General features: G+C 36.6%; 1 protein-coding gene across 1 annotated transcript; it reads left to right on the forward strand.

Moving 5' to 3' along the window:
- Positions 1–3,127: 3,127 nt before the first annotated feature.
- On the forward strand, positions 3,128–22,386 carry LOC136812401 (nitric oxide synthase, inducible-like). Its single transcript, XM_067068892.1, has 26 exons — positions 3,128–3,233; positions 3,468–3,622; positions 3,929–4,018; positions 4,502–4,664; positions 5,249–5,340; positions 5,828–5,969; positions 6,606–6,745; positions 7,239–7,349; positions 7,656–7,719; positions 8,308–8,409; positions 9,141–9,267; positions 9,877–10,009; positions 10,219–10,471; positions 11,287–11,399; positions 11,728–11,902; positions 12,126–12,318; positions 12,438–12,516; positions 12,896–13,086; positions 13,838–13,968; positions 14,759–14,803; positions 15,225–15,350; positions 15,700–15,784; positions 16,289–16,376; positions 16,567–16,840; positions 21,059–21,250; positions 21,806–22,386. The coding sequence occupies exons 1-26, from the start codon at positions 3,162–3,164 to the stop codon at positions 21,968–21,970; spliced, it is 3,501 nt and encodes a 1,166-aa protein (XP_066924993.1). The 5' UTR covers positions 3,128–3,161; the 3' UTR covers positions 21,971–22,386.
- Positions 22,387–24,524: the final 2,138 nt, after the last annotated feature.

Genomic DNA, 24,524 nt, shown 5'->3' on the forward strand with positions numbered 1-24,524 from the left:
CTTCAAAAGTTCTAGATGTTCTTATGAAAAAAACGTGTAGGTTGTCTAGATCAGGTTCTACGACTTTATTGTAAAACATGACATAAAACCCAGCTAAAATCGCTTAAAACTCAAAATTTTGTGTGCTGGTAACTTCTGACCTATTTATTCAATCATTTTCAAATTTTGACACGTGATAGGCATTGACAATGTTAATTCAAAAAATGAATACAAAATTTTTGAAAAATGATCATCATCACGGCATCATATATGAAGTTATCAAATTTTGAAAATTTTGCTCATCTTCTATATAGGGGCCATATAGATTTTAGGCAAAAATCTTAATGGAAAATGCAAAAACAGCATTTATGCTTAAGATCAACCTTTTATCTTCCAGAATCTCAAACCGAATCTGAATATCTTTATTGGTTCGACTGTGACAGACATTTTTGTAAACCATACATTTGGGCTTTTTTCCGAGAGGTAGAAATCTTGTTTTGACGTCATTGCTTTCTGGATGACGTCATCAAAGAAATTTTTTTTCCTGGAAGTTAGTGTCACGACGGAGAACATCTATATCAATTTTCATGGCCATAGCTCTTCTACAGGGTGTCCCTAATTAAAGTATCGAGTTTGAACATGCGATTGAGTAGAAAAGTTTGTGTGTGTTATAGCTAAAATATAAGAACGTTCTCCATCACACAGGCTTATTACAAAAGGTAGTTACAACGTATAAATTAATCGTAATGACAAAGAAAAAAGAGGGAGAGCTTAAAATACAATTTTGTGAACACACACATAAGACTTTCTACTCATAGTTGTGTTTCGACTCGATACTTTAATTAGGGACACCCTGTATGTAGATCAAAAATAATCGAAGGTGGTAGATTCTACCCCCTCCCCTGGGGCTACAAAAATCAAAAAAGCTTCGAGTTAATAGGTTATACTTTTTTGTGAGCTGTAGTCACGATAATACACATGCGCTTTTAACAAAAGATTTGATTTCTATGTAGAGCTATCTTATATAATTCCAGTGGAGATGCCTTGTAAGCATATTATCTCGCATTGACTGATGCTATTTTTCTAAAATATTTCATTCATCTTAATACTTAACCTTTAAGTTAAAGATTTAAATTGATTGATTATTTATTGTGCAACGAATCACATCGAGTTTGATAACTAAAAACATGGAGTATATATAACTTTCATAGGTATTCTACACGTTTTTTTTATAAGATCATCCAACATTTTTAAAGCCTTAGCATTTTCAGTGCCGCTGTCGGCATATGCCGACAAGAAAGATCCCGACCTATTTACCAGAGGTTTTTTTAAGTGTATTGAAAGTTTGATTTTGAACTAGATTACACTAAATAGCACAGCTGAATAATTAAAATATATTTCAAAGATGTTTTTCATAATTATACATATTTTAACTCAAAGTAAACACATATCACTTATATTTCTGATATTTTTCAGAAAATAAAGCTTAATGTGATGGTAAGCTCTGAGGTCGCTTTTGTCGGCATATGCCGAAATCTGGCAAATAGTTCGAACCTTCTATTTTTTCCGTGGCAAATAGGTCGAACCTTGAAAAGTGCGAACGGCGGTTAAAGGGCTAGGATGTTCTTAATTTTTTCAGATTTAAGCCTATAATGTTCTTAACATGTTCTTTTTTTTCGCCATTTTGTGGGCAATTTTGTGCGTTTTTCTAAGAAATCGTGTGTTTTAGAGTCCCCAAAGCCTTAAGATGTTCTTAACTTATTCTTAAAATTTTGGCCATCGAACTCTTATGTTCTTATATAGTTTGTTCTTATAAAAAAAACTTGTATCAATATTTGACAGAGTTTTTTATACTAAAAACAGTGAACGAATAAAAACTATGACTTCAGTATGAAGCGTTTAAAAGTTTACAAATAATGGACAATCTCATATCTCCGGCCCCCTTATTTAAATGCAAACAAATGGTCTCCTAGGCAACAAAGAAAGTTTATTCTAAAAGATACTACGCAATGCTTTATCATTTTATGAGGCATCGCGGCTGGAAAGACATACCAATCTGTGTTTGTTTGTTTATATATGTGAAGAAATTGAATTTCTGTTCAACTATATTCACTCAGGAGATTTGAATTAAGGAGCATATGTATTTCGACATTATTGAGACTACTATACATATATACTGCAGATCATACGTAGGGTGACACGATTAAATTATTTCCGAAGGAAGTTTTTGTTTAAGAGGTTAACCCTAGTTGAGAATATTACCAAAAATATTTGTTCTTTTACTACATACAGGCTACTGGTGTAATTCTTATGTGTTTAGATTTGAAATTGATATATGTGGATGTCTTCATCCAATTAGCTTATGCATAGCTTTTATTCTTGTAGATTTATCTGAGATTATCCCAATCTCGTTTTTCGTGCATTATCAGCTTTTTGCCGTTACTGATAGCGCTAGACGTAAACAAAGCCACGGGGACGAGGTTGAGATTACCCATTACATTGCAATAGACCAAGGTGGTAGTGGTTTTGTCATCAAGGGTGCCACATCTTATAGGAATGATTTTTTATAACAACACTCCTTTCTCACAGCCCTGGTGGGGCTTTTTCCTCAGTGGGGATAAAGATTCATATTGAAATTATGCAATAGAAATTCTATTATTCCAAGGTTTATAAATGCAGTGGGGATGGTTTTTGAGTGCAATTATTCAAACATTGAATTTCGAGTGGGGATGAAATCAAAGTCAATTTCCCAGTGGGGCTGAAATTCCAGGGTATTTTCCGACCGGGGATGAAATTTGTGCCAGGTTTTCTAGTAGGGTTGGGGTCCCAGTGATTCTGTGACACAGGGGTGTATAATAGAAAGCAACAAGAATAAAAGCTATGTATGTAAGCTAATCGGGAAGTCAGTTTTCTCCAAAAACGAGTACTAGTAAATTCCCTCTTATTCGAACTTCTATTATTCGAATCTTTCTATAATTGGAACTTATTTCCAGCCCCCGCCGTTCCAAAAAGGAACCCTCTTAAAATACTTTCGAATCTCTCTGTAATTCAAATAAGTTAGATTTCCGTTCGAGTTCGAATTAGCGAGAGTTATTATTCACACTCAAATCGACACATTTCATCGATTATGATTTAATTTCTTTAAAAGTACGTCTGATGTGAGGTCAAATCCATATTGAAAAATGCAAGAAATCAAACTTTATCATTTCACTGAAGGTCATTTCTTGAAAGACCAACTTCATAAACGAGCTCAAGTAAGTCATTATTCGTTCAACGTTTATCTGATGTAATGTCTACAACATCTTTATAACCTTAAATGAACGTCGTGTGCCCGGGGTCGTGTGCCAGCTGGGTTCAAAATTGGATAAATCTGCAAAACGCTACCATGAGATATATGTGGTATCAAGGTAGTAAGATGGCATGTATAAAATCCTCCTTTAATTTGAGGCGCTGAAAATTTTATTTTTTCCTAATCTCTTACTATTTAGGGCGTGCAATGCGGAGCCAATCACTATTGTACTGGAGCTTTGGTTCAACCTCCAGCGGGCGAGCAAAGGGCGTACGGAGAATTACGCCCAATCAAAGAAATGAAAAGAGATGCAATGAAATTTTTTAAGGAGTTTTTTAAAGAAAATTCACACAAGTAAGGTGGTAACCAAGCTTGATTCTTTATCTAATCGAATATTTCGATTTGGGACAGCCTAGTGGGACCATTAACAAGCTTTTGGATCTTAAGCTCTTAAGCCTTGAGTCTCATGTTAAAACTCAGACTTAAAACTCTACTTTCTAATTAAGGCACTTAAAATTTACTTGCGGTTTTGAAATTGCTTTTTTGCCATATATTCTGGCCATGATTGTATAGTAATAAAAAGCCACAATACAGAATCATTAATTCTGCCCTAAACGGCCCTAAACAAAACATGAAGTTGCAATCAAAATTTTCCGATAGATTTCAAAGAGCATCAAGTGAGCTTTCCATCCACACACCTGGTCGACGAAGGAGTTCGGTTACAGAACAAGTCAATACTTGGATTAATCAGTTAGTTTGCTTCCTAGCTGGAACACAACGTTGTTTCAACGTTCACATGACGTTATACGGACGTTGTGAACATTAGATGGGCGTCGAAACAACGTTAGATGCCAGCTGGATTACTTATTCATAGAAACCCAAACTCAACATTACCTTTCAGTCAATTTAAATTCAAGAGAAGTATATGCCAAAAGGCGAATAACTTCAAGTCTAAAGCTAATGCACGGATAGCCCAGTCTAATCGGCTCATTGCTGTCAGTGTAGTGGACTGAATGAGTCGACCTCTACCATCTTACCTATTGCAACAAGTTATTGAACTCAGACCTGAAAATCTATTCGATCTGAGCTATTTGATGAGTCTGTGGTGACTAGGAAATCAAACCCACATCCCCCATGGACTACGATGCTAAATGATCGAGATCTAACGGCTGTAACGGTTGAGTTTCCCAGAAAACCTTGAAGTTCTTTATTAGTTCTTTAATTTTCTCTTAGTCTCCATGACAACGAGGAAGCTCTGCGCATGCGTGAAGTCATGAGGTCAATCGAAGAGACTGGAACCTACGAACTGACTGAACAAGAATTAGCTTTTGGCGCCAAGCTCGCTTGGAGGAATGCATCTAGATGTATCGGCAGAAAACAATGGCTTAATCTAAAGGTAGGTCGGTCATAATCTTCTAAAAAGTTGCAACAAGACCTTTTGTGAAATACAATCAATAAAACGTTATACGAAGATTTCCCTGGTCAAAATTCTTGCTAAGATCTTGTAAAATCTGGTAAGATGTTTCAAGATCTTATGATATGTCAGATCTTAGAACATCTTAGCAAGGTATTGCTAAGAAAATCCAAGATTTTGGATAATATAGAATCTTACAAGATCTTACAAGAACATTTTCCAAGATTATGAAAGAAAAGGCAAGACTTTACAAGACAAGTTCTTCCAAGATCTTATCAAGAATTTGACCAGGTAGCCTATTCTAAATATTTTACCCAGCCGACTCAAAACGTTGTTTTGACGTCCATCTTACACCTCTAACGTCTCTATAAGGTTAAATGAGCGTTCAAACAAATTCGTGCTTCTGAAGTCTGAATTTTTTTGGCTGATAACAAAGCCTACTTCTAGCTTAGCTGGCACAGAGCGCCATTACAACGTTCATATGGCGTCCCAAACGTTCCGCATAAAACATTAGACAACGCTCTGTTCCAGCTGGGTAGCTTTGCTGTTCTACATCTACATATTAGGTCTTTGATCACAGACATGTTCAAAGCGCGGAAGAAATTTTCAAAGGTTGTCTTCAACACTTGCAGTATGCTACTAATGGAGGCTTGATTAGGTATATTTTAATTGCTTTTTTTATTACTTGTTTTTTATTTTTTATTGATCATTAGAAATTTAGGTTCTGATTGGGTGAACCACAAAATAGATCATCCATTCTGCGCACACCACGCAGAGGTTGGAGGTTGCTTTTTGCTTGAAAATTAAAGTGAAATGGTTCTAATGTTTATATTTTTGTTGGCCGGGCAAAAGAAAAATTCTCAATTATGGGATTTTCGGCAATTTGACCCTGGTAAAAATTCAATCTATCTATTTATATCATTTAAACAGCTGGGGAAGTCAAAAATCATTACCCTAAATATATAAATTAAATCTAAAAACAAGAAGTTTGAAAGTGTATAACTCATTCCATACCACCGTCTTTTAAAGCAGAGAAACTCTAGGTTTGCATATTCCAGCTTAAACGCCTTGCACAGGCGGCGCTATATAATTTAAGTACTTAACAGGATACGCTATAACCCTCTCCCTTTCATTTATTTTCTAAGATCCACACTGACAGTATTTAAGAAGCGAACAGAGAATAACAAAGAAACGAGAATCTGGAATTCACAATTGATCAAATATGCGGGGTATACACAACCGGACGGTTCAGTTATTGGTGATCCGGACAGTTGCGAGTTTACCGAGGTTTGTTTCGGACATTTTATTGTTCTTCTGGGTGGACGCTCTAATTTGGGACCAAAACTTTCCAATTTTTGACAGATATAATAGGTAGAAAATCTTGTAATAATCCGGAAAACGTTTAAGGATTCAAGCAGTGGTGAAAAAAAAAAGAAGAAAACCCCGCAGACTACCGCCTACAAATTTAGGGATATCCCAATTTCGTACTCGGAGCCACTTGTACCACTGATTTTACTGATGGACACGTGGTATAATCGTGAGCGCTATCAGAATCATAAAAAGCGAACTAAGGGATTGGGTTCGAGTTTGGGGATATTCATCTTTCGCATCGATATAAAGATTTGCTAAATATGTTAGAAAAATTTATTTTTTCATTTTACAATAATGCAGTTAACTCTCTCTAATTCCATCTAATTCGAATCTCTGTTTCAAATCTTTCTTTAATTCGAACTGAAATATTAGTCCCCTCAGCTGGAAAATGGTTTTAATTACTCTCCGCAATTCGAATCTTTCTCTTATTCAAATAAGATTTGTGGTCACTTTGAAGATCGAATTAGAGAGAGTCGACTGTAATTCTCTCCAGAAAAATCTACAATTATTTTTCCAAGAATTGTTTCAAATATCGTAATTGCATCTTCTTAGGTCTGCCAAACACTGGGTTGGCAAGGAAAAGGAGGTGCTTTTGATGTATTACCTATAGTCATACAATATCAAGGTGGACCGCCAGAGCTGTTTGAAATACCAGAGGAATACATTTTAAGGGTCAAAATATCACATCCAAAGTGAGTTGAGCTTAGGGGATTGAGTCCAGAGGTTTCAGTTGGAAACAGCTTTTCGCTACTTTTTTAGACGCTCTTTGCCTTAATTATTTGACAACATTTCTTACCTTGTTTGACTTACGTTGCCCTGATTGATTCGTGAGGCTCAAAATTGTTAGACTTCTTCTTTCCATGTTTTACGAGGTGACAAACGCGTGTTTTGTGCATCTGATAAAATATGAAAAAAGTATTACACATACATAGATTTATAAAGTCCGAAGGGCTAGATGCCATGCTTCGGCTGAAAAGTGTGCCGTGGTTAGGTAGGAAATCCTACCTAAATCACGTGACATTACAATAGAATTTCAGAGCTTGACCAATAAGAAGCTTCGCGGGTTTTCGAAAACAATAGCAACAATATTTTTTTTCCGATATTCAATTTTTTTTTGCCTTTTCGTGTTTCCTTCGGGCTTTATAAATCTGTGTATTTTTCACTACAATTTCATTTTCCCTTTAGATATACAAAATTATCAGAGCTTGGTTTGGAATGGTATGCTGTGCCAGCAATCACTAACATTGCTTTAGATTGTGGTGGTCTGGAATTCACGTGCGCTCCTTTTAATGGATGGTTAATAGTGTTTTTCTTTTTCAAATACAAGGCAGTGATTTGCTTTCCTGACATATTTTATCTCGCGGACTGATGACAGAATTACTAAAAACTCCAATAATTAGTTTATTTGAATATACAGTTGACTCTCTCTAATTCGATCTTCAAGGGACCAAAAATTTTCTTCGAGATAGAAAAAGACTCGAATTACAGAGAGTATTTTAAACCACTTTTCAGTTGAGGGGACCAATATCTTAGTTCGAGTTACAGAAAGATTCGAATAATACAGATTCGAATTAGAGAGAATAAAACAGTATTCGTTTTTAGGTACATGGCTACCGAAATTGGTGTTCGAAATTTTCTCGACAAACAAAGATACAATTTGATAAAAGTGAGTGAATTCTTTTCTTTCTTTCTAATCTTCCGCACCCAAAGCTGATTTATATTGTAGAACTTTTTTATAAGAACAAAGTATATTAGAACAAAAGGCTTCGATGGCCAAAATGTTAAGAACAAGTTTAAGGTTTCATAACCTCTAAAACACCCATTTCCCTATAGAATTCCACAAAAACACTTACAAAATGGTCAAATTATGAAAATTTAAGAACATTTTTTGGCTTGAAACTCAAAAAGTTAAGAACATCCGAAGGGTTCAAAAATTTTGTATGTTCTTATAAAAACATACATCTCATACTTGATTTCAAAAATCACGAAGCTAAAAAGTAACGGTAAAAATTGAAACAATAGACCTGGTGAATTTCTTGGGCATGTCTATAGCCTTGGCACACAACAAGGTTTCAACTTTTATTTAATGCATATCCATATAATGTTAGATAAACGTTGAAACAACGTTGTTTTCAGATAGGTAGGGAGCGACAGAGAAAAGAGACTGCTCCAGGTATATCACTCTTGGAAGGTCGGTACTAGATGAAGAAGAAGTATTATATCCATTATTATTCTATTTTTTCTGTTATTTCAGCCAATAGCTTCAGCTTTTGACCTTGATACAAGTGAAGATCTCACACTATGGAAAGATAAAACAGCTATTGAGATGACGAGCGCTGTGCTGCACAGTTTCAAGGTAATAACATCTGATACACACAATCAAATGGCACACAACGTTTTTCCAACGTTCATCTAACGTTATATGTAAGTGGTGAACACTTCAAAAACGTTCAAATAATGTTGTGTGTGCGAGCTGTTGCCATGATCACTGGTTGATTTAAGACAATAGAACAAGTATGTCGGATACATGCGAAGGAGTGCAACGCTCGTTAAAAAACAATGAAATTACAATTATAAATCTCTTCATCTGATAAGTTCCACAGGGTCTAAAACCGCCTATGTTAAAATTAGCCGATCGTCAGTTGTTTAGCCTTATCGGCTACCATTTAGACGAGAGCTCGGTTAAATAGCAGGTCATCGGTTACCGGTCGCCATTTTATAAACGTTAAGGGCGTCAGGTGGGCGTTTTTATGGCGTTCTCTGTCAGTTGGGAACAGACTTATCTTTTTACGTAAATCGTAAATTACGTAAATTTAAGTACAGTGAACTCTCTCTAGTTCGAACTTATTTTATTCGAATCTTTCTATAATTCGAACTTATTTTATTCGAATCTTTCTATAATTCGAACTAATTTTATTCGAATCTTTCTATAATTCGAACTTATTCAAAGTTTACGTCAAGGAGAAACCCACTTAAAATAATTTCTATATAGTTCGTATCTTTCTCTAATTCGAAGAAAACTTTTGGTCCCTTGAAGATCGAATTAGAGAGAGAGTCAACTGTATTCCTAATTTAACTTCCTTGCAGAAAATTCAAGTCACAATATCTGACCACCATTCACTATCAGAACAATTCTGTGAACATATGAAGTCAGAATCGAGTCGCAGAGGAGGATGTCCAGCTGATTGGGTGTGGATAGTTCCTCCTATATCAGGTAAGATAGTCGGCGACCGTAGTGCAGTGGTAGAGCATCCGGCTACGGTTCGCAAGGTTGTGAGTTCAACCCCCAGTCGGGTCATACCAAAGATTCCCAAAATGGTACTTGATGCCTCTCTGCTTGATGCGCAGCAATTAAGAAAAGGATTAAGGGATAAGTGGAGCAATCCGGGGAGAAAGGGTGGCTCCCTCCCCTTCGCATTCGCAGACTTAAGACAGCCGGTACAAAACGTTGTTTAAACGTCATATGGATGTTGTTAACATCAGATAAACGTTGAATGAAACAACTGTTTGCCAGCTGGAAGAGTTTAATTAGAAGTTTGATTCGAAGGTCTGGATAACATTTAAGGTTATGTTTTTCCAACTCTAGTTCTTTAATTAAACTTCAAGAAAGACGCTTGTCGAAATATTTTAACGTTGTAACAACGCTGTTTTTCAACTGAGTTATCTTGCAAATTTAAAAAGTCATAAACAAGTTTTCTCAATCCTCTTTGTAGGAAGTTTATTGCCAGTATGTTCAACCATGAGATGATAAACTGTCATTGTTTATATCTGCTCAGTGAGTTGTTAAAATAGCAAGGCTATGAACCCGTTTATTTCTGTACAGGAAGTTTATTGCCAGTGTTCCACCAAGAGATGGTCAACTACAAACTGAAACCAAGTTATGAATACCAAGAGAAGCCATGGAGATATTATCGAATGAAGAAAAGACGTTTCACCAATCTGAAACAAATATCAAAGTAATTATTTTCAGTTTTTTACCTTTAGTTCAAGGTTTCAATAAGTAAAGGTAAACTAAGTGGTAGGGTATAAAGTTATCAGAAGGCAATCTTCTTGTAAATCGTACCCCTGAGAGCGAAACTTTTAAATTTTCTTAATTTTGTTGAGACCCTTTCAGAGCGAGAGGATCATGCTATGAACTATGATCAGTGTTTTTTGTATTTTATAGATTCATTCTGATTTGCATCAAAATGGTCTTACAGTGTTTACGCAAGCGTCCGCAACTGACAGTTCTATACGGCTCGGAGAGCGGGCACGCCAAACGGTTCGCACGCCACCTAGAGAGTACGTTTAATGTGACGTTTTGGACAAAATTTTCGAGTCTCAATAAATATGAATTCGTTCTTGATTCAACAAAACCACAATTCTTAGCCATTGTGACGTCAACATTTGGGAATGGAGAAGCGCCTTCAAACGCAGAGGTTAAGATTAATTCTTCTCAAAGTGTGTGTTTATTTCACAGACCAGAATACCTGTAAGTTTAGCAAGTGTCGATTTGAATAACGGATTATAAATTACATTGATCAAAAGAAATCTCCGCTTGAGGTCATTCTTGAGGTCAGACTTCTTTAAGCTGCTAGCACCTACTAACGGATTCGTGCTGCTGCCGGGTGGCTCGCGGGCGCCTGAGAGTGCTTACTCTTGGTACCACACCTGACTCTAGGCTTTGTCTTCATCTTGCTATTTTCTTTTTCTTTGTATAGTTGTTTATGTCAGTGTTTTGTCTGTTTTGTATCATATTTGATGGTATTGTCGGTCAAGCAATTGGGGTGGGATGGTGTTTGATGGTCTCAGCTTTTGCTGAGATTATGTTGAGGGTAGTATTTTGATCCATGAGAGATTTTCAAACTTTTCTTAGGTATATACTTGCGGTTTTGTAGAGGTTTGTGATTCAGACTAGGAATTCTTGTGGTCAGAGATGCCGAAAACGACTTGACAGTTCTTGAAAAACCGAATCTATCATTTTTCATCTGGAAATTAACAAACTGAAAACTATCAGAACTCGAGACCGACATAACACATCATTGTAACACACCTCAATGCCTTCTCACGGAAAAAGTGGGACACCCTCCGAATTTTCCGACCCGAAAACAGAGATATTCAAATCCCCAGCCATAAAAAAACATGGGAATATCAGTCAGTTCATTTTACCTCAAATGGCTGAAAATCCTACCGAGTCTGTGACAAGTCTTGTAACGGAAGCGATTTTTCTATATTGATTCTTCTTTTTTTTTAGTTGTTTGATATGAAGTTGAAACAAATGGTCATTGAAAGTGAGGTACATTGTACTCAAGAAGATAATTGGCTCAATATCGATATCAACCAATCAAAGCCTCTAGATCATTACAAGTAATAACGGAAATAAAAATTTTGTATCAAATGGCATACCGTAACAAGTAACCCAGCTGGCACACAACTTTGATTCAACGTTCGTCTAACGTCACATGAACGTTGTGAGCATTAGATAAACGTTACAATAACATTGTGTGGCCGTTGGGGAATACAATTATAGCCTTGCGCTAGAAGCGGCTCCAACATCGAGCCTATGTATCTTCGTTGAATCAGAGACATGAATTTCAAAGCTTTTTTCAAACAGCTCTCTGGCTAGCGTAAAGTAGGGCAAAGTCGCAAATAGGGTTAAGCCATTTAGCCTTAACTTGAGTTCCTCATTTCACAGGTATACTGTTTTTGCCCTGGGTTCAAGCGCCTACCCACAATTCTGTGCATTTGGACATGACGTCAATAATAAGATGAGATCTTTGGGAGCAGAAGAAATTTACGGTATCGGAGAAGGTGATGAACTGAATGGACAAGAACAAAGCTTTTTGAATTGGCTAGATGAAAGCTACATGGTAAGCCGGTGGTTTGTTCATTTTTCATTTGGAATATCTTATTGGCCCTTCCTTCACCTTTTATTTAGAACCTACCTGTGGTTTCTAACCCTTTCGAGAGTTGAAGAACAAGGAAATTTGAAACTGCCTTTCCAATCGTTCATTCATTCATCCTTTATCTTATCTCATTTTTATCTATAATAGCTTCCTTCATGTCTGAGTTTCTCCCATTCCCTCTCCGTAGGAATCGTGCAGCAGCTTTGATATCATTCCAACTTTCGATACTGATATGGCAGACGCCTACAACAACAATCTCCTGACTTCAGAAAAAAAGGAAAATATCTTGATTGATGGCCGGCGGTCCCAATGGAGCGAATCGAAATTCCGAATCGTGCGCGCGGACACAGCGCGAAAACAAATCAAAAGCCTTTGCGACCGTAAGTTTTAATCCTTCCATTTCATCTAATGATTGATCACTCTTGTTGTTAAGTATTTGAATTGTTTTTTATTGGTGAAATGTAGAGTTCCTCAAGTTGTGTTTTTCTCTCGTCTTTAGAAATTTCTGAAACCAACCGCAAAAATGTGGTCCCATCAAAAGTGATCGATGTGGAAAACCTTCAAACACATCAGTCAAGGTAGGACTTATAAACTATACTATAAACTGAATTTTCAATTCATGATATACATCACTGCAATATCTTCGACATATGTCTTCGACCTTTTGCCCAACAGCTCATTGGGTTTAAGTGACGTAAAATCAGTCAATACGTCACTTGCAACCAATCAGTTGTTGGGTCCGTGATGTAATTTTGGAAGACATTATAATGGTGCATTTTCATTAAGCATTTTTTTCTTATATTCAGCAATGTTCAAATTTTAAGCAGCTCCATTTACGCGTTATTGGCTTAGTCTGAATCACAGACCTCTAAAAAACCGCAAGTAGTATAGACTATGAGGAACACGATCCCGTTAGATGATGCCAGCAGCCTAATATTTGATCAATCTCTTTTCCAGGCGGAAAACGAATTTCATTCGGTTAAGCATCCAAGAGAACCACAAACAACTCCAGTACGACATCGGCGATTCTCTGGCAATCTTCCCCAAGAACGATCACAAGCTTGTGGAAAGAGTGTTGAAAAAATGCAGAAGCTCCTTTGACCCAGATGAACCAATCAAATTAGAGATAAACGCATATCATGAACGCAGTAAGTCTCAAATCTTTGTCCGTTAATTTGCGTCTTTTTGGAATGAAAAAGCTCGATTCTAGTTAGAATATTTGATGTATATTTGAAGACTCCGCACTCTGGAGTCAAGCTTTGAAGAGACCCAAAGAGGGAGGAAAGCCTCGACCCTACATGGGCTAAAAAAAGAGTACATATTTGAAGAAATTCATTGAGTTTCTGTCTAACTATCTTCTTTCAGTAGATACGTGTGACAGAACAGGTGTATGCATTTCGTCTCTTCATTGGGAGTCGTCAGCACTGTTTTTGATTTCCCGACTTAAACCAAACTCTCTTTGGATAAAAAACAAAGAAAAGCTTTCTTCTTATACCCCTTTGGAAATGTTAGTCAAACCTTTTCTATGAGTATCAAATGAGGACTCAGGATTATAGTTTAATTCTAACTTATAGTTATAGTTATAGTTTCCTCTAAATCTGACCCCTTACGAATAAAGCTCAAAATGGTGAATATTATAGGATTATCTTCGCTCTTGTTATTTAATAGTTTATGTATTCGAGATAAATTGAAGGAGACGGTATAAAGCAAAGTTGACATGTAGCCAAAATCGCCGTCCACTTTGCCCTACGACGGTAAAAACACCAAAATACCGTCGTCTGTTTAGGTGAGCAATGGCGATATAGAGACGCACATCAATTCTCGACTTTGTTTTGCGTCGACTTCACTTACCGTCGCCCTCGATATCCTCCGATAAATAAACTCGATATTTATTCACAGAGAACAGTATATGTGGTTGGGTGAACCATGACCGCATATCATCGCCCACGACTCTGGCTACCATCTTTGAAAGTTTACTGGATTTAAACACACCACCTACACAGTCTTTCCTCAGCTTGTTATGTTCAAAAGTAAGTTTCCATTGAAATCTTTTTGTTAAAGGTTTTGTTTTTAAATAAGAGTGATAACGTTTGCTTACTCGTCAATTTTCATTTACAAGCTTTTTCACATTGAATTGACACGACGGATGTGGAGCAAGATTGGTTAGAAAGAGGAAAAGAAAAACATTTTTTTGCTTATATAAGCATAATAACAATAGAAAGACACTGTCCTGATATGAAATATGTGTCTGATATAGAAAGGAAACACTTATGTAAAAACAAAACCTTTAAATTGTGCCTTTGAAGCAAAGAGAGGGGGATGTTACTTAATTTTGACTCCACCTCAAGCATTTAACCTTTCCAGCGCGCAACATTTTTTTTGAAAAATGTGAAAAATTCCAACTTTTTTTTTTGAAATCCAAAATTTCAAATTGTCATAATCTACCTCCTCTATACCTTGAGAGTTAGAAAATGGTTTTGGTACCATTGAAAAGGTATTTTTATACTCTTTCTAAAAGCATTTATACCCTTTAAATCAGAAGTGGTCAGGAGTTGGTATATTGGCTTATTTTGAACGAATATGAACGTCTTTTGAGAAGATTTGTTTCGAAGACTTTATTCCGAGGTATATTTGTGTACCTAGAGCCAGTCACACCACTTTTGATTTTACTGATTGACACCTTTTGTGAGTACTATCATAAGAAAGTGAAGAAAAGAGACTGAGTTCGAGTTTTGGGTCGTCAATGAAACGAGGGAAAAAATATAGAGGATATCCTAGATTATTTCCCCTTCATGAAACATAACATTTCGCTTTTCACAGGCAACACACCCCAGCGATATAGATGGTTTACAAAAACTTGTCGAGGTAAGTTTTATTTCGTTGAGTCTTATTTTTTGACTTTAGTACCCTATACTTTTCTTACCATACGCCAAACCCTTGTAGGTGCAAAGTTAACACCCGATCATAACAGTATGGAAGAATTGAAGCAGTAATCTTGAATCTCCAAACTTGTTTCAGCAGCAAAACCATTCATGAAGTGTTCCTCCAACTTAGAGCTAGTCTTAGATAGTTATTTATCTTATACTTCACTCTCCGTGATGCTAAATCTTATTACACGTTTTTTAATAAGAGCATCCAAAAAAACGTGTATTCTCTTTCAAGTAGAGCTATATCAAAAAGTAGTCCAAACGGCTCTTTGCGAAATTGGCTTAAATGTGGTTTTGCAAATGGTTACAATTCAAGACCAATTTTATAATTTTTCTTTTGTTTTTCTCTCTTTTCACAGAATGAAATGGAATATAAACAATGGAGAAATTACAACTGTCCGACAATTGCAGATGTTTTGGACGAATTTTCGTCCGTACAAATATCTGCCACTTTTCTCATCACACAAATTCCTCTACTTAAACCTGTGAGTACCTGTCTCCTTATGAAGCATAGCATTTGTGAGTTCCAACGTGCTATAAATTCAGCCCGAAAGCTGTTATGATATGCAATTTCTATTTCAAATAAATTTTGGTTCCCTTTTAAATGAATAATGGAGAATCATGTCTGGGAAATCTCGTATAGTAGAATCTTTTTAGATAGTCTAACCATATGGCAAACGATAGCCTTGACCCAATAAGCATATAATATGGTATAATATCAGGGGTAGTCAAAGCCCATTTTTCATAAAAAGATCTAGAATGCTAAGCCACTTCAGGCTGGACCCAAAAAATGGAGTTGCTTATAAGAATTTGTAATGTACTTATTTTATCCAGAGATATTATTCAATTTCATCATCACCACGATGTTATCCAAATGAGATCCATTTGACGGCTGCACTGCTCGATTACAAAACACAAGGTATGTATTATTGGTCAAAGTGGTTATTCCTCATGGGGACTTTTGATATTACCTTTTTCTCCAGCACCCCCGACTGGCATACAACTTTGTTTCAATGTTCATCTAACGTTATGTGGACGTTGTAGGCATTATATAAACGTTAAAGCAACGTTGTGTTTCAGCAGCGTGGTGGCAGGGTGGTCAACCCCTCCTCCAAAGCGGCCGATTTTTATGGGGGGAGGCGCAAAAATACGCCTCTACTTACTAATTTCGGCACCCCTTTGCTTTTTTACACCTTTAAAAAATTAGCAGTTTTCAGCCTAAAAGAAAAATAATATCTATAAATTTTCGTGCTTGCATTGCTAGCGTCATGTTTACAATTATATTTCACTTTTAATACGGGGCGCCAAAGTCCATATTTTCTAAATTTGCCTTCCCAGTTTGCCCAAATTTTGCCACTGTACGTGATATCAGGTGTGTCAGCACGGTGAATAAACGGTAACATCTTCTCTTCAAATGTTATAGGAGGAGACGGAATGACTCGAAGAGGTGTTTGCACTTCATGGCTGAATAATTTGAAACCAAACGATATTGTTCCATGTTTTGTTAAAAAGTAAGTATCTTTAAGCACATACAGTTAGATGAAATCGAAAAAAAGTCGTATCAGCTCATTTTTTAGTCGGTTGATTCCACCAGTACTAAAACATTGCACTTTCACATAAATCTTAAAGTGGTTGTCCAATTTTCGCTTAATTTTTCAAGAAAGTATTGACAATTAAACAATTTTTACACTCTTGTTTCAGATCAAACCGTTTGCGATTCCCCGAAACCAGTGACCCACTTATTCTGGTTGGCCCTGGGACTGGTATAGCGCCTTTCCGTGGTTTCTGGCAAGAACTCCTATACAAATCAAAACACCAACAAAATGGGACTAAATTACCGGAAGTTGTTTTATACACAGGATGTCGGAGTCCACAAGAAGATTTCCTGTTTCAAGAGGAAATACAGAGATGCCATGAGAGTGGCGTGTTAAATAAAGTGCATTGCGCATTCTCAAGAGTTCGTGGGAAGGCAAAGGTATGTATAGCGAGTACCTCACCAAAACTTGATTTTTCATTCCGCTTCTTAGTGAGTTCCACTTTGATGATTTTCGAAAAATAGAAGCCTTTCAAGTGCTTTGACGCAAATTCGATATTTTCGCTACTGTTAGGAGCTTCGAAAGTTTAAAGTGACGTCAAAAAATCGAATGTTTGGAGCCCGAAAACCCTTGGCTTAAAACATTCGAAAAAGTCGCAAAGTGGAATAGACATTACTGCTTAGAGAAAAAACCGTGACGTCTAGTATAGGCTATAAGTTATGTACTAAACTTTCTGAGAAGGCAGACATTAACATAGTCGCCTACGACTCACGCTAAAACTAACGCTCGCCTTACGCTCGCAACGTTCGCTAAGCAAAGTATTTAAAGGTTATCCCTAACTATACTCGTGGTTCATTATTATTATCCCGCTCAATCCTCCGATTTGTGAGTACGAAAAGACGATTGTCCTACAGTTAAGTCAGTCGCTAAAAAAAATAAAACTCAATTATACAAGGGGGTGCAACATTTTTGCAACATATTTATGACACTGTAATTATCTATCCCGAAATTAACCCACCTATTCTTTTCTTCAAAAAGCTGATTCGCGAAATTGAACCTCGTGAAAATTAAAATCCTATCAAAGTATACATTCTGATGGAGGAGGAGGAGGTGAACCTTCCCTTAGCACAGGGAATAGGCCCTAACTTAACTTAGGGTTCACAGCGCTATGACAAATAAAAAGTATAGTAAAAAAAAACGAAAACATTAAGTGCAAATGATAAACTAAATATAACTATCAATAACATTTTTCCATTCCACACGATTCAAAGCTTTCCCATACCACTCACATTTCAATATACCAACTTTATTCAAACTTTTGTAAACTCCACGCCCATACGTGAATTCAGGGGCCCCGCGTGGGCGCCTTTCGCTAACCCAGCATGTCAGCATCTTACGGGGCAAACGATCAGAGGGCATTCGGGTTACGTGCCCTAACCAGCGTAGTTGGCGACGTGTAACATATACATCAATAGAGAGCAAACCAGTGCGCTCAAGCAATTCAGCCGTCGAAATTCGGTGGGATCTCACATGATTTAAGTTAACACGGCATATGGTGCGGACACAACGAGCATGAAAAACTCTCAACTTTCTATAAACAATTTCAGTAAGGCACCAGTGCTCAGAGCCATATAACAAAATCGCCAGAACAATGCCTTCGTAGACAGATTTTTTTGCTGCGAACGAAACATTAGTAGAACGGAATAAACAATTTCTCAAAGCTCCAAACGCACTGCTGGCTGCTTTTATTCTCGACTCGACGTCAAGGGTATCTTTACAATCACGCGATAGGATTGACCCCAGGTAACAAAAACGATCGACGATCGGCATATGGGATGCATCATCGATTTTGACATTACCAAGATTCGTATTATCGAAAGACAGGGGATCGGTATAGGTTTGGTTCGGGGCAGAAACAAACAAAATTTCAGATTTAGAGCTTTTCTCTTCGCTACCAACATGGATTTCTAGACCGAATCTTAGAAAATGCTTGACTAGTGGTGGAAGGTAGGTTTCGACAGAGCTTCTTGATGTGAATAGAACTCCGGTATCGTCAGCATACTCAGAGTCCGGTAACGAAAACTGTTCACATTTTTTAGTTGAAGGTCGTCTACCGGTTAGGATATCGTCAAACTTGGTGTGAAAGATACAGACTTCTCGTGTGTGAGTGGTTCTCCAAGATATCATTACAGCAGCAAGGTAGAAAATGAAAAGGAGTGGACCCAGTATATCACCCTGTTTGACACCAATTATACTTTCGATCCTTTTAGTGATGTCATTTACAACAAACTTAACTTCCACATTTGCGTGAATTGATTTAAGCAGACGTACAAGTTTATCAGGGACACCAAAAATATATAACACTTCCCAGAGAAGCTCGCGCGGTACTCGATCAAAGGCTTTGACCAGGTCGAGAAATAATATCCAAGTCTCTTGGCCATGTTCCCTGCGCTTTTTCATTGCCATTTTTACTGTGAAGATCCCGTCAACACATCCACGCCCAGGACGAAAGCCGCACTGGGGTTCATGGTCAAGGGTTTCTACAATTGGGCTGAGTCTATTAAGAAGGATGATAGCGATAATCTTGTAGGCAGATTCCAACAACATGATCCCTCTGTAATTTCCCGGTAGGCTTAGGTCTCCTTTCTTTGGTAGAATCTTGAGAAGACCAGTTTCCCATTCAGAAGGGGGGGTTTTCAGAGTCCCAAAAATTACGAACAATAGTTCTTAAAAAGGTAAAGGTAGATTCATTCTCCGAGAGTGCTTTCCATACTTGGGGAGTGATTCCAGAGTCACCAGGTGCTCGTTCCTTGAGGTTGCGAACGGCTTTCCGAATTTCTTCATCATCCGGACGATGATCAATACCATTAACAGTCTCTTTGCGATCAAGAGAATTCAAAACGGAAGCATCAAATACGGGCGTTCTGCTATACAATTGTTGAAAATGATCACGGAAGACAGTAGCATTTTCTTCCGGTGATGTGCATATAGTGCCGTTTGGCTTTCTCATTGAGCGTTCATTACTGTTTTTAACTTTTGTTAGACCAGATCTGATTTTATTCACTGTATCCCAAAATCGTTTTGTACCTGCTTTCGGGACACGGTTTAGTTCGTTGCATTGGGCTTGGATCCATTCGTTTTTGGCTTTCGATACTGCCTTCTTTAGACGTTTACGGACGGTTTGTATTTCTTAACGGTAGATCGAAGCGGACGGTCAATTTTTCTCATCAAAGCTTTGTTACGTTCATCAATTAAAGGTAACAGTTTATCTTGGGAGGCTTGGAACCAGCCCGGTGAAGGTTTTCTAGCTCGGGGCAAGAGTTCATGAGAAGTTTTTATAATTGCTTCAGCAACCCTACTGTAGGTACTATTTTGAAGTTTGTTGTCATTGTCGTAAAGGGACTTGACTCTCAGACAAAAATTGTTCCTTTCATCTGGTATTTTCAATCTAGAATAATCTAATTGGACAAGTCTTTGTCTTGGTACAGATTTCTTTTTCAGGCGAATAATGAAACGTAGCTTACATTTGATTGCTATGTGATCAGAGTCAATTAGAGGTTCAGTAACACCAGCATCCATCACAAATTTGAAATTTTCTTTCCGAACAATGAAGTGATCGATTTGGTGTTTCAGCTTTGAGCGAGGATGCGTCCAAGTTGCATAACTATTCTTACGGAAACAAGTGGTAGCTGCGAGTAGGTTGTTTATAGCAAGATATGACGAAAATCGTCTTCCAGAGTCATTGACATGCTCTATACCGAATTTTCCGATGGGGTAGCCTTCGTTCAACTGAGCGTTACATCCCATGCTAGAGTTTGTATCACTGCCGATTACCAAAATGTCTTTAGGTTTCTTTTTCGAAATGCAATCATCAAGTCCATCGAAGAAATTCTCCCATTCAATATCTGAAGCCACCCCAATAGGTGCATAACTTGAGATAACAAAAACGCCTACATCGTTAGCATGTCTATCAGTTAACAAAAGTCTTACTGCGATAACTCTGGAGCTGATACGATGGATCTCACATCCAGCTGCTTTCCAGCAATCAACAGCTTTTGTGGAAAGAACGATACCGACACCTTCGGAACCTCTGTTGTTAAGCTGCCGCTCCTTTCCGGAAAGTATAAGTTTATAATTGTTACAATCGATAGCCTCTTTTCCAGTTCTCCAGGTTTCCTGTAGACAGGCAACGAAAATGTTTCTATTTTTGATATTTTTGAGTGATAGGGTTAGTTCCTCAACACGATCATTTGATTTCAAACCACGTACATTTTGGGATATCATTTGCACAACATTTGTTTTCGCTTTTTGTATTCGATGAATTGGCACAGGCGTTCGCGACACGCCTGGGTCAGGAGCTTGTTGGTTCGCCATTGCCATTGCGGAAGAACTGGGGTTCTTGCTGACAAATGACCTCTATAGACAAACCACTCCAGAATACATCACACCATCATCTTGATCTTTGTGGGTGTGGTGGTACCGCTCTTAGTGCGTCGGATTCCCACCACACCCTTTCTATTAGTTTATCTGGAATAACAATGACCGAAGCCTTATTCACTAATTCTTAATGGAGTGAATTTTTTTATCTGATGACCTTAGAGTAAATAAACTTCTTGTTTGCCCTTTAGAAATTTAAAATATTTTTTTCTGGTCCTTAGATTTACGTTCAACATTTGATAAAGCAGAACGCACGAGAGATGTACGATTTACTGTGCAAAAGAAACGGTCATCTCTTTGTGTGCGGTGGCATTGAGATGGCGAAAGATGTGAAAGAAAGTATCGTCGAAATTATCCAAGAATGTTCAAAGATTGATTATTTTGATGCACTGGAAGCTACTGAAAATCTGAAGGTAAGAACTTTATATCGAAATTTATTTCACATTATAAATACTATAAAAATGTTATAGCTCAAACATTAAGATCTATGAAGTACGTCAATAAAACATTTAATTAACGTAACCGTATAACCGTTGTTAATTTGACCCCTTGCCAGGTCGTGCCAAAGACTTCGTAAAATGATCCTGATTACTCTCGACCAAATAATTCAGCTAGAGAGAGAGATCAGGGGTGAATAGTAAAACACAATCTCAAAAATTATTCATTTAATAGTGAAAGTAGAGAGTACCACTTAAGAGAAAAAGAATTTCCTTCGAACTAGATAAAGATTCGAATAGTCGAGGATTACTTTATTCAGTTAATTTATTATCATAACGTAACTAAGTCCATTCGGGGAAATGTCCATTCGTGGAAACGCCTGCCAGGGAAATGTTCGGTAATTCTTAATGGTTTGAGAACAATACCTCCTTTTTTAGAACAAGAGATTCTAGACACAATCTAAGGTTTGACACCCTGGTTTTTAGACCAAAGGAGCCAACGTGAATTCATATACAACTTTTTTTATACAGGTCAGCGGTCATTATCATGAGGAAGTATTTGGAACACATAATATCTTCACAAGAGATTTCAATAAACCTATGTACAGCAGGCGGCGCTCGATGCATCCGGGCGGCCGATCATCGACCGTCTTTAATCCGTGGAGTAATGAATCAAAGTTGACGTCATCACTCTAGTGTTACAATGAAAGTCATAATATTTGGGAATCTCATGTAAAATCTCAAAACTATTTCAATATAATACAATAATGACCGGTTAGTGAGGGCTATACTGAGAAATATTGCCCGAGGTCAAGTAAAGACCGAGCTTTCGAGTTTGTTGTGTTGACCGAGGGTGATATTTCACAGTACAGCCCAGAATTCCATAGAGAGATGCAAAAATCTGTCAAAAATAACTGGAATTCCACGGGGTAGCTTATTAAATCCTACTAAAATTCAGAATTCCAGAGAGGGGTAAACCTGAAATTGCCTGGAATTCCAGGGGATTACAGCATTTCCAGCCATAGAGTGATGGACCACCTCAACAGGGGGTATGCGGTTTTTTCTAGAAAAGCCCAGTTTTCGCCCGAACTTTGAATCTTGAAAATGTTAAAATACCCAAAATTATCAATTTATTTTGAACTTAATTCTCCATTTGGTTGATTTAACGCTCCCAGCTCGCACACAACGTTGTTTCAACGTTCGTTTAACGTTATATGGACGTTGTGAACGTTAGATAAACGTTGAAACAACGTTGTGTGACAGGTGGGCTTGGGATGAGTTTAAAAGAAAGAGGGAGTTATTAAATTAAATATCCAGAAGCGTGGTGGTTGTGTCAAATCCCCCTGAAGTTGATCTTACCCTTTTTAGCAGTTAACCAATTTTAGAATACTATAGGTTATTTCATTTAACAACGTGTATTATATTATAGCATTATAAAAATAGTTTAATAGTATTTAAGTTTTGTACTAAATTTATATTTTACCGAACGCACAGACACTTTCGCGAAAATATTAAAACATCAAAATACATATATGACGCCATGGTTCAATACAACGCCTTTTAACCCTTCAAAAATTCCTTTTCATATTGGGCTTTTCCAGGAAAAAATTCATAATGGGGCGGGGGGTGGAGGATATTACATTCACCTCCCGGACATGTGACTTTTGACCCCCCAGATAGCAGGTCTAACCCCCTGGACAACCATCAGTTGACCCACTGGAAATTCAAAATTTACCCTCAAACAGAGAAAAATTACTCCCAAACACGAGGGGTAAATCACTTCGAAAAAAGCGTACGAAATGATTTTTGATTTTTGATTTTTTTGTGATTTTTTGATTTTTTCTGTGATTTTTTGATTTTTTTGTGATTTTTTGATTTTTTGTGATTTTTTTGTGATTTTTTGATTTTTCTGTGATTTTTTTTTGATTTTTTGATTTTTGTGATTTTTTGTTTTTTTTTTTTTTTTTGATTTTTTTGTGATTTTTTGATTTTTTTTGATTTCTTTAGATTTTTTGATTTTTTCTGTGATTTTTTTTGTGATTCTTTTTGATTTTGATTTTTTTCTGTGATTTTTTGATTTTTTTTTGATTTTTTGATTTTTTTGATTTTTTTTTTTTTTGTTTTTTTGTGATTTTTTTGTGATTTTTTGATTTTTTTGTGATTTTTTGATTTTTTTGTGATTTTTTTGTGATTTTTGATTTTTTTTGTGATTTTTTTGTGATTTTTTGATTTTTTGATTTTTTGTGATTTTTTTTTTTTTTTTTTTTTGATTTTTTTTTTTTTTTGTGATTTTTTTTTTTTCTTGATTTTTTTGATTTTTTGATTTTTTTCTGTGATTTTTTGTTTTTTGATTTCTTTTTGATTTTTTGATTTTTGTGTGTTTGATTTTTTGTGATTTTTTTGTGATTTTGATTTTTTGCTTTGATTTTTTTGTGATTTTTCTGTTTTTTTTTTTGTATTTTTTGATTTTTTGATTTTTTTTTTTTTGTGATTTTTTTGTGATTTTTGATTTTTTTTGTGATTTTTTTGTGATTTTTCTAAGAAGTGTACGAGATTTTTTCGAGTAATTTACCCCTCGCCCAAACAGAGCAAATTTACCCCCCGGACTAGGCAAATTTGTAGATTTTCACTACTATATCCCCCCCATGTACGGACATTTTCTGGAAGAGCCTATTGTATTGATGTAATGGATAACATTATTGACATCATAAAAGGGGATCAGTGTCAGCCAATATGTCTTGGCTCAGTTGTGTCACGAGCACAGGGTCAACGGTGCCTGTTAATTCCATGGATTCCCCTATCTTAGAAACAATAGAAAGCACAGTTGTCCCGCAATAGACTAGGGCTTGTACCACCCTCGTCGGCGAGATTATTCATCGATACATTGGTTATATAGAACAAAAATGAAAGGCTGAGGTATTAGACATGGGGACGAGGTTTATAAGTTTAATATGACGTATCAATTTTTGATTTTTCAACGAGTATAGATTTTTTTGATAAATTTTATAAACATTTGGACTTATCCCTTTTGTGGTTTTTCGAAATCTTATTAGTCTACAGTGACGTCTAGAAGGTCAAATCATACATACAACAAATAATTGAAAATACCTAAAATACTTTGCTTTTTATAATGAGCAAACTATATAAGAACATAAGGCTTTGATGGCCCAAATTTCAAGGACAAGTTAAGAACATTTTAAGGCTTTGCAGGCTCTAAAATACCCGATTTCTTAGAGAAATGGGCAAAAAT

This window comes from Clytia hemisphaerica, unplaced genomic scaffold (genome assembly GCF_902728285.1).
Source record: "Clytia hemisphaerica strain Z4C2 unplaced genomic scaffold, Clytia hemisphaerica genome assembly, whole genome shotgun sequence".
Taxonomy (NCBI): Eukaryota; Metazoa; Cnidaria; class Hydrozoa; order Leptothecata; family Clytiidae; genus Clytia; species Clytia hemisphaerica.